This window comes from Paramormyrops kingsleyae, chromosome 11 (assembly GCF_048594095.1).
Source record: "Paramormyrops kingsleyae isolate MSU_618 chromosome 11, PKINGS_0.4, whole genome shotgun sequence".
NCBI lineage: Eukaryota > Metazoa > Chordata > Actinopteri > Osteoglossiformes > Mormyridae > Paramormyrops > Paramormyrops kingsleyae.
In genome coordinates, this window is record NC_132807.1 from 30521805 (window position 1) to 30536497 (window position 14693).

At 39.5% G+C, this 14693-nt stretch overlaps 1 protein-coding gene across 4 annotated transcripts in view; it reads right to left on the minus strand.

Moving 5' to 3' along the window:
• Positions 1–14693, minus strand: part of mettl15 (methyltransferase 15, mitochondrial 12S rRNA N4-cytidine) — a 61633-nt gene that overhangs the window by 13074 nt on the left and 33866 nt on the right. For 3 of the 4 annotated variants that reach the window (XM_072718400.1, XM_072718398.1, XM_072718399.1), the window contains exon 3: positions 9089–9225. In XM_072718400.1, the coding sequence (XP_072574501.1) occupies positions 9089–9225 (137 nt within the window). Of the gene's footprint in view, positions 1–9088; positions 9226–10739; positions 11202–14693 lie in introns of those variants that run through there. The other variant, XM_023810855.2, reaches the window with a different exon arrangement.

The following is a 14693-nucleotide window of genomic DNA, read 5'->3' on the forward strand; positions in this document are numbered from 1 at the left end:
CTCAGACCTTGTCTATGTGTGTCTGTAGAAGAGCAGGACGGAGTAGGTGGAGGAAATTTCCCCACAGGGATCAATAAACTCATAAAATCATCATCATCATCATCATCATCGTCGTCATCGTCATCATCAGCAGCAGCAGCAGTAGCAGGGGCGGAGGTAGAATTCAAACCTTCAACTCCAGAGGTGTTGTGCAACAGTGCTATCCAAAGAGCTATAATGCTGCCTAGCTCTTAACTTAATATAAAATAATTTACGGTCATGTTGAATGACTAGCGCTATTTAAATTCATTCCACACTAACCTTCCCATGGCCCAGCCTCACCGTTTCACAAAATATTTTGGTTATTAGTAACAGTTCAAATATAAGTCTTGTAAATCCACAATCAAGTCAAATTCTACCAGCTATTCTAGTTATATACAAACAAAATCTAAATTGAAATGTACTTGTGGTTAATTTATGTGTATACAATTGCAAATGGCACATGTCACACTTGTGAAAAACTGCAAAAGGTTATATCAACAAAGGTCTTATGCCAGACGTGTTTGCTTAATCTATATTGTTTACACCTGTTACGTTGGTTGATAGAGGTTTAATGTTTATCACCTTCGGCATTCTCCATTTAGTAAATGATATACCATTCACATCTATGCTTAAGGTATTTTTTATGTAATGCACAGCCCTCACACTATCCCGTTTTAAAGAAGACGGGAATTGAATCGTGTGGATGATTCAGGCATACTTATGCGGCTCTCTGCTTTTCTTAGACTGCGGACGCAATCTGCTATGTCACTGTGGCACGACAAATCTGTTCAATGTGCTCTCCATGGGAGGAAGGCGTTCTTATAGAATTGAGGCGACCTCAGTGATTGTTGGCCTGAAATACTCTATGCTGTTTCACCATCTTTTCTAAGTAACTCACATTATTTTCTATCCATTGCCACCAGGAAAACCAACACTGCATGTAAGAGAATATAAGACCTCTAATGCCCGAGTGAACTGTAAGATGCCTGTCATATCCTAAGCACCACAACTTCCTCAGATTATGGGGCACTTACTACCTGGAACCACAAAGACTGGTCTCTTCATGCTTAATCAAAGTTTACAAGCCTACATATAACAAATACTGTTCAAGGATACTGTGAACATTTTGAGCACTACTGTATTGATCCTTTGGGACAAAACTCCATATTTCAGCTTCATATTTTCTACATTAATGCTATTTTAGTTGTTATAAATTTCATCTTCTGATGAAATAAAAATCACTCAAAAAAATTAAGCAAAAATTAAGCAAAATTAAATTTGGCTTAAATGTGTGCTGAATAAAATACATGTTATTGAAAATTGACTGAGGTATTTAAAATGAGTAATGTCTACATTTCTGGAAAATAAATAAAAATAAATAATAAAATCATCACCTAAGAAATTAGATCTTAGCAAATGACTGTACATGATCTCTGTCATGTGCTGATCTCAAATAGTGTTGATATTTTCGTTTTTGTTATTCTTTATCATATATTTAATTTCATTTTAATGTATTAGTCATAACCAAAAAAAACCCTCTAAAATACAGTGGGATGCTTCGTTAATTCCGTAAAAATATTGGTATATTGTATATGTAATATGTCACATTAGAAACAAGTAATTTTAGGTTAAACATTCCAGTAGTAATCAATTGAAACCCAAATTATCAACAAAAAAAAAAAGTTAAAAAGTGCATTGACAAGCAGTCTGATTGGGTGCTTTTTTATTAGTGATACCTTTGCAATAACACCAAGCATTTGTGTTTAGTATCCCTTTGGGAGCCAGTGACTATAATTGCAATTAATAACAAGAAGGCAAAAACAGAACTGACTGAGTCAGTCAAAAATATTATGACACTTAATGAAAAGAAAATGTCTGTGCGGAAGATAAGTGCATATGAGAAACACTGTTTATTAAACCAATAAGTTAGCAAATTTTTAACAGAATTAAAGTGTTCCAAGACTTCCAGTGAACACAGTATGACTAAATTCCACCCATCCATTTATCCTGAGTTGCCAGGCATACCCCCAGGATGGCAGTCCGTCACAGAGCACATAGACACTCAAACACATACATGCACTACAGCTATTCAAAGAGGCCACTTGTATCCAGCTAATATCTACAAAATAAGAAAAAAACTATACTTGTCTGTCAAGAATGTCCCTGCAAGAGTGTGCAGAGTAGGATTTAGAAAAGTATTTACTGTACACGCAAACTTCAGAATGAGGACAAGTCTTCACTGTATCACTTCAGAGAAATAGACATTTCCCTCTCACTTTTAGTAAAAGGGTCAAATCATTTATGTTTAGTAAAAGGTCAAAACATTTATGTTCATACTCAATTTTGTTCCTTCTTGTCCCAACTTTGTTCCCCTATATGATGATTTTTTTTCTCAGTCTGGCTGCCCTTCTTCCTACAGCCCATGGGGTAAGAATACATGCCAATATATCAGCAAACGAATGCAGAAAATGCCAGCAAGGCCTCAGCAGGTGGCATGCAAGAAAATAAATATTAAATTCTCCGTAGTTGAGTCTTTTCTCATATGTATATAGTGTTGATTTGTAAAAAGTTCAAACTGGTTGAAGATGATCATGTCTTGGCATTGATATTAGAATCACAACAAGAGAGATGAATTCCAAGAAAACTAAAATTTCTAGAATGTTAAAACGAAGAAAAAAAAATTGTTCAGTTCTGCACTGTAGCATCTGTCTCTTGGTGTGCTACACCAGTTCCTCCAACACTTTTGGAAAAGCACAGAATGAAGGCGCGTGTCCTTGTGGTGCTGACCCAACTTAGACAATGTCTTCTGCTTCTCATGGTCATTTGCTGAGGAATTTGTAAACCTGTTAAATAAAGCTTAAAGAAAAGTTTGACACAAATGTATTATATAAGCTGTATATTATTAAGACGAAAAACCTCATTTGCGTGTATGCGTGTAGGCTTATAATTACTCAAAACCTATTTATAGTTGCACATCCCACCACATTTACATCATGCTGCACAAAGAAAAACATTTTTTTGATTGTCCTTCCTTCATTGCCTCAAATAGCTTGATGCCCAGGGCACAGGCAACTCTGAAGTTAAACATTATTAATTAAGATTACATCACACTTTTACATCACACATGTTGCCAGGTATTTAAGGAAATTTCAGAAACAAGTCCAAGCTTAGGGAACGCCTAGTGACAGGGGCGGACTAACCTCTCTGGGGGCCCGAGGCTGACATGGGTAGGGGGGTGTCCCTTAGTGGGCCATTTGAACAATTTTTTGGAGCCAAATGAAATGAAAGGGAATAAAAAAATTATGGAACAACCATGTTGGCAGATTGATCATATTGGCAAATTAAGACATATTATGTTATTATACATTATAATATTTAAACCACAATTGAGATTTTATATATGTGTGTGTGTGTGTGTGTGTAAAAATGCCCTCAGACAGGCATGCCCAAAGCCAGGGCATTTATGTTCTGCTGATGTCCATAGAAAGAAAGGCAAAGTTCAAGAAGCATCTGCCAGTTTCACATCTTCAAGCATTACAAGGTAACTGCAAATGTATAATTACATTCAACTGAAATGGTGTTAAGTAGATAACTAGAAAAAAAGTTGCTAGTTACTTAACAGTAAGAATCATCTACCAAGTTTACTGCATGACCTTCCTACTGTTTCTTCCAGAAGAGAAGAATCCCAGCAGAATTATGGGTATAAAACATGAACCAAAAGACGTGCTCCATCTTTACTGAGGAAATCCATGCTAGGAAACACAACAAAAATGGCATCTTCTAAATAATTCCACATCCTCTATTTATTGTAAAACTCCACTAAAGAATTACAAAATTTTATTGTCCCCAGTCAAAGATCAGACAAATAACAGTCAAATGTATCTCCATCTTGGGATCTCTAGGTAAGACACATCGTACCTAAACTGGCATAAATGGCACATCACTTAGGCCTCGGCCAGACGACGTAAGCACTGTGTAAAAACTCATCTCGTCATCTCCTCCCTGCTCCCTGGTTGTGTCTCAAATTTTATGATTTGGACAGTATGACTCGGCACTTAACCATCTCTCCTATTTTACTCTCCCTGCCGGCCCCTGGAGAATGGGCTCCCCCTTTGAGTCTGGTCCCTCCCAAGGTTTCTTCCTTCTCAGGAGTTTTTCCTTGCCACTGTCGCCTATGGCTTACTCACTGGGGGCTTTGGGTGGGGATGCTGTAAAGCGCTTTGAGACGATGTAATGTTGTGATAACGTGCTATACAAAAATAAATTTGTTTGTTGTTGTTTGTCAATCAAACAGCCACAAGCTCCTCAGTGGCCTCTCTGCTATACTGTCTGCTGCAAAATGATTCTTCTTGCTGTCATAATTAGCTTTTAAAAATAATTCCTTACTTCCTTACAGCTTAAGCACAAAAAAGTTATTTTTGGTTCGAACCCTGGGGCAAGGTGGCTCACTGGACAGCACTGCTGACTTACACCTCCGCGGCTGAAGGTTTGAATTTTGCCTCTGCTTTGTGTGTGTGGAGCTTGCTGTCTTCCTACGGTCCAAATACATGCAGGTAGGTTAAATGGTGTCTCTAAATAGTATGTGATGAAGGCCTTGTAATGAACTGGCAGCTCATCTAGGACGCACCCCAGCCTTTTGCCCTGTGTTGTCTGGGAAATGCTTCAAGTCCCCTTTGTAACCCTACTCAGATAAGCGGTGAGAAGATACATGGATGGCCTTTCAAACAATATATTAAAAATGAAAACGTATCATCTCTGTATCAACAGTAGAGCTTTCATTTGCAACATTCTGTGTTACAAAAATATACTACAGCTGTGTTTATATCTGACTTTATAACATTTTTACTGATCTTACTTTCTTGATCTTATAGGCTGTAGAAGAAAAAAAACAAGCAAAGAGAAACAATCTGGGCTAAACACAATGAAGAGAAATGAGCTAAACCTACAGTACACAATATTACAAAAAAAAAAAAAACATGCATGATATCCTCACATTACCATCTGCATGTTGGCTTTCTAATGGTGTGAGAAAGAAATTAAACTAAATTCTAAGCATGATCAGTGACTCAGTGATCAGTGAATCAGTGACAAACACGAGCTTTCAATTTTAATTGGCTCATGTCATTTCTCATGCTCTCGTATTACCTCCATCTGATGAGAGCTGTTATAATGTTAGTCTTAGAAGAAGCATGCCATTCTATATTCCAATCTGGGCCTTGCTGGGCTGTGCACGGACAGGGAGACACAGCTTGTTTCACTATATCAAATGTACTGACTTATACATTAAAAGGACAAAACAATACATTGTAAAGCCTCAGGCTTTGCTTCTCTCAAATGATAAATCACTGAACAGGTGTACTTTGCTGTAGAACAGCACATGGCATAATATAAATAAAGCTAAAATGACCTTCACAGCAGGATCCAATTTTAAACAAAATTGTATTTCCCTTCAAAATACACACAGTCTCATTGGTGAGAAGGCAGCTTATTAGTTCCGCATCAACACTACAATTCAGTCTGCTTTCTCGCAGCTGGATGGACTACTCTGAAAGCAATCAAGCACAGAGAGAAGCACAGACTGCCGCCGCAGCAATCTTCTTCAGAATGGACAGGATACATAAAGATACAGTCCATAAACAGCAAAGACCAGTGGGCTATTTCCATCTCTTGACGTAGAGGGTCAAAATTCAGTTCTATCTATTTTGCTGTTTGATCCTTTGACTATTCTGTCCTTTTTGAGTTTTCAATGCTGCAGTCAATTTGCTTTGTGAAGAAAAGATACAAAAAAATGCATTCCCTACTAAATAGAAAAATGATCTCTGTTGACTAGTGAGTGCTTACATGACTTGGCTAAAATATCTGAAGTGACTGCATTATTACAGTTTAGTGCTGTTAAACAGACGGACACGAGAAACAGTGGTTCTGAATCCTGTAAAAAGCACATCTAAGTGTGATATTTAACATTAACTGCTTCAGTACCAGGCCACACAAGAAATAAAATGTTATTCTAGTAGAGGCAAGGATGATTGGTGGGTAAACACAAAAACTAGGGACAATGCAGACCTGGAAAAAAAAAAGACATAAAAAAAAGATCATGAAGTCAAATGAGGCACAACTAACACTGAGGAGAGAAACTGAGCAACATATAAAACTTTAAAAGATTAAAAGAAAAACTTCCAGAGAGAAACACCAGAAATGTCAACTGCAAAACTAAAAATATCCACATTTTTTCAGTTTCAATCCAATTTCGATACACAACTACCGAAACAGATACAGATTCCAGTACATGAGCTCTTTTTACTTTAATATTTTAACATACTAAATATATTTGTAATATTTGTAATATTCGTTGCGATAGCAGCCGCTCCTGTATCACAAGCTATAGCAAGTGTGCAGAACAGCCCAAGTTAGTGACTCCCAAATCATCTTTACTTTTTCATATTACTCACGTTGGCTCGCACAATAGCATGTGCTTTGTTTAGTTGGATTTTCCGGTAAACGCTACTGCCACCTCTCAAATCTTTGTTTTTACGAGGTTTGCAAATCACTGTGCTACTAGTGGTTGTTAAAAGCGTGAAATACTTCCTGATTGATACTCTCTTATCTGATATTTTTAGGCTTCTCCTACTACAAAGTGTATGCGCATGTTGTCACATCAGGCACAAGTCGCTGCGCTCGCACCCACTGAGTAGCAAAAAGATAGGCAGCCTTAGCATTAGCATTTAGCATGAATACCACAAAAAACACAAAATGGGAAAGAGATGTTGTGCAATTGATTCTACAAATAGATTTAACATGAAATACCTTTTTAGAGACTGCCAAAAACTTAATAAGTAAGTATCAGACGTGGGTTGGTCACATATGGCCAATACCCAATCTGTCAAATTGGTATTGGCACCAATCCAGACCTATCAGAACATCAGATCGGTGCTCCTCTTCTAAAAATCTAAATGGATGCAACATTAGCGTCATCATCATAAGTTCTGAAGTTTGTTCTTAGATGATCATAGACAAGTATTCATTAAAAATTACAATTTCTTTTACTACTGAGATGAATAATGATTTACATGTTGCATAAGTTTTTATAAGCTGAAGTAAAGTACCATCATACCAGACAAACATGGGTTTTACAAAAGAAAAAACTGTCAACAATGCCCAAACAATCTCTAAAACTGGTCTTTTTCGAAAGCTGCCCAGGTATGCAAAGACAAATGCCTAGCTTCCTTGGTGAGACTTGACCAGCTTGTAAAGACTATATTTGGCACTCCCCCCCCCCCATACCGAGAACTACGTCAATAATGATATCAGTACCTTCTGCTGAATGACATTTGACCAGTTGGAAAGAAAACAGATAGCACCGATGACTGGTGGTATGCTGGAAAAAAGGTTTTATTTTTCTTTCATCGCCAAACATCTTATCAGATTTGAGGTAGCTAAAATGCACTGAAACAAGCACAGTGAAGAGCTAACTTTACACTGTAATGGATCACAATGCAATGGGATTAACAGTGCCTTCCAGGAATACTCAAAACTGTAAGGAGACACTGGAGTAATAAGCGATATAACATTAGGATTTAGAGGTATGCTGAGTTCTACAGTTTTGGTACTGCACAGAAATCTCCTCCCCTGTAATAAGAAATATATAAATCTTTCATATATGTACCTGGCATATTTCCATAAATGTAACAGTACAGTGTAAGTGATACTTAGAAACAGAAACACCAAGAGGTATACAAAGTATAGTAACTAGCAGTACATGTTGGGATTCATGACTACTGCTGGTGACATCTCTACATTCAGTGAGGACAAATGCACTGCCTCCAGCTTCCAGTGATGTTTCAGATCCATTTACAGCTACGGGCTAAAAGATCTAAACCCCCAAAGGCCATTTGGCTCAGAACATCCCTCCCCAATTCACCCACAGAGCTGGAGTTTAACAATTATATAAGAGGATGACATTAACATATTTCTAAATACTTTGTTTCTTGGCCATCTTTATTTTCTGAAGGCACAGAAGCAATAAAAGCGATAAGATGAGAAAGAAAAGAAAAAAAACAGGAGACGTACCCAGTTCTTGCATGTGTAGGCACAGCGTGGGCAGCCCGGCCTATTACACAGACTCCCAGTAATATTGGCTAATTGCTGGATCTCTCCAGCTTCTCTCACGTCTCATCTTGAGTGGGCGTTCGAGGGTTTATTAGCGAGATACATTGCTGCTGACGATATCGTACGGCGTGTCTCTCTCTTTCGCCTGCTCTCCTACGTGCATTTCTGTAACCACCATTCCTGCGAGAGAGGTTTCCCCAGAATCGACGTCAAAGGATTCCTACCCACACCGGCCATTTGGGAGCATCTCAATCTCCAGCGCCCCTTCACTCACTCACTTATTGAAGGATCTGAACTGGAAAGACGTTTTTCTTTACTTTAACTATTTAGGGTACTTGTGGCTCTCTGGAATTAAATCAAACATCTGAAGAAGGTTAGAATGGCCATAGCTGGCAGTCCTCTCTCCTGGGAAAGTGATTAAAAAGGAAATCTTTCCTTATAGTAAATTCATTAAACTAAAAACATGTGGGCTTCCCCTTAAGGGCAGTAACTGAAAAAGAAGCAGTACTTAAACCACACAAATTTCCTCCTGACAAAGCATTTTAAAGTGACTTTAAGAGGAGCTCATGGTCGTTGATTGCCTGTAGTGGCCCTGTTACATGACTTTTGGTAAAAGGGAGTTACAGTCCTACCCTCCTGAAGAAAAACGAAACGTAAGACCAGCAGTCAACCAGGTATCGCTGGCCGTGGCCATAAATACGTATGTACAGAACAGATGATAAGGAGCTTTGACAGTCTTGAAAAGGTGAAGACTTCAGGGTATAGTAACAGATGATATGCCACTCAGCTGCTGATTAAAGAAAAAAACAAAGACAGATCTGTTTTTGCCTTCCAGATGGAATATATGTAACCATTATATATTTATATAAACGAAAGTGATGAAGTGTGAAGTTTTGGTTTTCTCTGAGGTTGGAGATCATTTTCATGAGTCATGTCATATAAAGCCAAAGGTTACACTTACTGATGTTCTGCTGACAGCCGTCGGGCCATTTCAAAGGCCAGGGGATCGCGATCCAGGGCGTAAACAGTCACATCAGGTACGGCATCCAAAATGGCCAGGGTGTGGCCTCCAGCACCGAACGTCATGTCCAGAAAGACCTTAAAAAGGGTCAAAGAGGATGAGATGTGTGTATTGGAGGACTCTATGAGTAAATTTTAAAGTTGGCAGAATATGGGACCAGTCTTTCTTCAAGTGGCTTCATGGTCTTTGCTTCCTGAACTGCGCTAGAAATGTTAAAGGTGCAGTAACGGTGCCGGCATTCCTCTCTAAACACAGTTTGCTCCTGATTTGTTGCCAGTAGCAGGAAACATTGAGTCATAAAAGTGAAAATGAGGGCATAGGAGTACTAAAACACCGTGTTCTCACAATCAGACTGACAGGGTCTGCTGCTACTGGATATCACATGTAATCTATGAGAGTGTCGATGTGTCGGGTCAGAAGGTACCTAAGGTTATTAGGGAACAAGATTTTCAACTAAAACACGGTAAGTTCAAGGATCTACCCTTAAATCCTCATAAGAGAAACCTGAATATGTACTTATGAGTAAAATATGCATCTATAAAACTGTAAGAAATGCAAGATGTTTTCATTAAACACATAGGCTACACAACCACAGTATAAATATCATAATGATTATTATTAATGATACAGCAAATTAAAACCAACCAGTTCCAGACAGTTATCACGATAGAGTATCCATAGACAGTACTCTTGGATAGAGAGGAAGAACCCAGACATGCTATGTACAAAAGGTCACATTTTGACTTGAGATACACCAAGTCCAAGAAATCATTTGATTGCTCGGTTATCCTGACTCCAACAGATCTTCAAACAACAGCTATATTGAAAGCAGAATGCTTCCTCTTGTCTAAGGATGCCACTGCAAGGAACAAGTGAAATGCCAGCAAACACACTGTTAGTGTACAGGTTCAGAGATGTAATAATAATAATAATACATTTTATTTAAAAGCGCCTTTCAAGACACTCAAGGACACTGTACACAACTGTATGTCCTGACGCAATAAAAACATTTGATTAACGTTCCTTTTGCTGAGATCTCTGGTGATCTGTAGTCGGACTGATGTCTCTTAGGCCCGATGGTCCAGCTTAAAAATGGCTGTTAGCTGTCAGTAAATCACACTGATGCAGAAAAGTCCAAATCAATTTCTAGAAGAGACAATGTTTACTGAAATTGAGACACACTGAGTGCCTAATATACATGCATTCTTACTGAACTGTGACAGCTGGTAACAGAAATGAACAAATTAAAATAAACATGCAGACCACGCATAATATGATCTATTTATTTGTTTTGGCAGAAAGATAACCATATACTTATTCGTTTGCCCATTTTGCCTTGCATTCTGCTAACAGAAGTATCCGTATGGTCTTCACCCAAAGCAACAGAAACTACGCAGACAGTCGCATATTTAAAGACTGGGAGTCACAGCCCCCTGCTTTGCATTGCATTCTTCATCTGCTAATCTCATACGCGGAGCACAGATGATTGCTCCTCGTATAACTTACAAACCGACAGGTTCCCCTTCAAATGATGATAAAAGTCAACCCCCCCACACCAGCACACATTGCTGAGACTGTCCTCTGTTCTCACCTAAAAGTCAATGCGTGAGTCATCGATGCTCCCCTTGAAAAATCTCTACTCATTTCCACAACCTGTGGTCTGAGTTACACCCCGGTGTCAATTCCCTTGCCGCCATACTCCCACACATGACACCCTGCATGTACCAAGAAATAAATACCACAGATCATGAAAGTGTGATTCCAAAACACTATACAAACACTCACAACTTGTTGCAATTATTTTGACAGAGAGGGAAGCAATTGTATTTCCTGGTGCTGATGACAGTAAGTATCCGGATTCTTGACTACATCTGTGGGTAGAAATTTAGAACAAATTACTCTTTGGCCTAAACTGATACACTGCCAAAAGAAAGAAAAATAATTAATAATTTCAAGCAACTTGATCAAGATGTTTTGACAATCTTGCCATGAAACACTCTTAAGGTCAATATTCCCCAGTAACGACAAGACCATATGACAAAAATTAGGGTAATTAATGTATTTTCCTTAATATGTCATTCTTGTTATTTTTTGGAGTCGTGACAACAAGGGGAGAAAATTGCCATGACATCCTGCTTTAATTTGATCCCACATCAGAGCCTGCAAACTTTTATTTCTCTACTCTCACCTCGCGGGAAATGTTCTGAGTGAGTGACTCACTTGCCTTTTTATTTGCGACTGTTAACCAAAAGTTTGTCTTCAACTTTCTTCTCTGACTTTTAAATCACAGAAAATGTCCCTATGTACCTTTACCCAGTCTACTGCCATTTGTAGGCAGCATACTACGGACATTGTTATACATACAGACACACATACACACAGATTTGCAATTATATCTTTGTGGGGACTCAACATTGGTTTCTATGGGGAAAACTAATCCCAACATGATGACCTTAATCCCTACCCAGCACTAACCTTAACCATAAGTAACCAAACAGAATACGAGACTTTTTTGACTGCATTCACAGCTCTTTGTGGGGACCTGAAAACGGTCCACACATCATAAAAAAACTGGTTTTTATTATATTGTAATATAATATAATATAATATAATATAAACCTAATCCACACCCACACACACACATACACACACGTTATACACAACCCTCATAACCACACTCTAGTGTATACTTTGATGTTCCATAGACCTCCTGGTAGACCCTAATGCTGCCCAAAACTAAGGATACTGTTGAGCGGTGAAGAGAACAGCCTGAAGACTCTTAACCCAGTAAATATGTTCTCTCATATGAGGGCAGTGCTGGTGGATCATAGTTGATCAGTGCAGCTGAGGTTGCTATGACAAAGATCCTTGTTATGGCTGCAGGGGTAACTGCATTGTTGAAGGCACTTTATACAGTTGGGGTGATGCGGCTAATGCACTCCTTAAATAGCTTCTGGAAGCATCCAGGATGGCAGACTAGAGGGGGCTGCCCTGCCACTGGTTGATGTTGATCCTTTTGGCCTCATCCGACCAGGACCTTCAGTGTTTGATGCTGAGTGTGTAGCAACAGTTATGAGAATCAGCAGCTCCAAATCCAAAGCCATGGTCCTCTCTTGGAAAAGATTACTGCCTTTCATGTGAGAGTTGGGAGCTTATTCCCAGCCTCTTATGTTAGAGGGGGTGTGGTATTGATAGGTTTTGTTGCCACAGTTTGGAGCAATGAGTCTGGAGACTGGAACAGACCTTGAAACACAGCCGCTGCTCCTTCGTATGGAGTGGAGTTAGCAGGCATTTCATAAGATCACCACCTGCTTGGTTTCAAAGGGAGCTGTTCCAGGCATATCCCACTGGGCAGATTCCCCATGGGATACCCAGGACATGCAAACGACATCATATCTCACAGCTGGGAATGCCTGGGGATTCCCCGAGAACTGTAGCGTGTGGGGTCTATATATGCCATATGTACACCATCAGCGTTACTCAGCCGTAATGCCACCCATAGTATATTACATAAATTATGATTATGTTTAAATGAAGCTAGTTATTGCTAATGGAGTTATATATATCCACTATATTCACAAAGGACAGTTGTGCAGCATCTGCTTTCCACAGAGGTGAAGTGTCTATGGCTTTCTGTTCCTAACTGGTTTGGCGGTTTGATATCTGCACTGATATCTGGGCCAAAGCCTAGTAGTGGCGTTCATAGCTTAAAGACTGCCAGAAGCGGAGACACAAGACAGAATGTAAACACCTCCCTGCCTCCCACCACAAAAATACTGCTCTTTACATGGACTCACTTGCACTGACAGAACAGATAGGTTATTGCTAGTGTAAGGCCCTTTAAAATGCACCTTTGGTGATCGCATCAAAAGTAGAGAGCCGAGATACATCGCCGTTTACACCTGTGTCTGTCACGCATCTCCAAGGTGTCCAGCTGACCACGTGTTCAGAGTTCTTTACTGCCCCACGCACAGTTATTGTGACATCCTTGTCTGGGATTCACCCAGGATGCATTAGTGTTTACGCTACAAAAGATACATGGTCAAATGCATCCCAGACTACCTCACCTAGTGGTTTAAGTGATTGGCTCAAACTGCATCTTGGCGGTTGTTTACTATTTAGAGCTGTCCGCTTGTGATCCAATCGCCCAGGACCAAATGTGAATAGGGCATATGCTTATTTATGTAATGAGTATGGTGCTCAGTGCTGCATGGTGTAAGTCTGTGCGTAAATTAGGATGTGTGCCTATTCAGAAATTAAACAAACACAACATCTTATATCCCAAGTTCAGAATGGTGAATCAGTCAAGGTCTAATCCTCTACAGGCCACAAAATTAACATCATTAATGATGACCATTGCTACTGTATTGTTTATAGCAAAGGTCATGTGAAATATCATTACTATTTAATACTAGTTTTAATAAACGGGCCAGTGTGCAAAGCCACAGCAATGGAATGAAATTTAAAATATGACAAGATGGCTGCTAGGTAGGGGTGAGGTTCTACAGACTGAGGATGAGTCAGCCTCCTAATGAACTCTCCTGTTGTGTCATTCAGTACAGCACAACAACAGCAGCCCTGTCGGCTGGTATTTGTGTGAAAGGGGTAAGAGCTGCTGTTCGGCCTCTGTCTGTTGCTGGAGTCACCTCTAGCCACCTCTGGTTCAACGGTTTAGTTCTACTTCCAGGCAAATAGGGAGGATTACTTTAGTTTAGTACAGTGTTTCTCAAACCGGTCCTCTGGGACCCACAGACAGTTCACATTTTTGCTTCCTCCCGGCACCTGAGTTTTCCCACCTGTGTACTGTCTTGCAGGGAGCTGGGAGGGAGCAAAAACATGGACTGTCTGTGAGTCCCCAAGGACCGGACTGGGCAACCCCGGTGTAGTATATTTCCTTGGTCTATGCTTGTCCACTGAAAATTCTCAGAGGCCCCTTTAAATACAGTGAATACTGAACAGACACTATGTCTCACCTACATTCCACCATCTAGTGTACCTGCGTACAAAGTATACGACAACCTATTAGAACATTCTGGAAGCAGATGGCTTCCCTGTCTACAGCTACCAGACAGCATCACACAGATACACAGAGTCATAGGGCAGTATCAGCTGCATTCATTAGGAGCTCATACACCTTCCAGATTTTTGTAAAGTGGCACTGGGTTGTACCATTGAAGGTTGGTTCCCATGGTCATGTCACATTCACACTATTGTTCTTTTAAAACAACCTTTAACACCATTCTGTTTAACTACAGTGATAATAATAAAGAAAAGTCCTTCAGAATTCTAATTATGTTTAGAGATTTAATATGAATAATGACCTCTATTCTGGAGCAAAGCTGTCAGTTTTCTTTCGCTTTTGTTTTTTTTGTTTTTTTTTTTTATTAGTTGAAAAAGTCATGTTTGATCATAAACTCCACATTTGACATGCTAAATCTTGGGGACACGAACAGCCACAAGATACCAATCCAGGCCCCATCCAAATGGGAAATTCTTGGTCTGGGCTGGCAAGTTGAGAAAGCATGAATGGATTTGTCAATGGGAA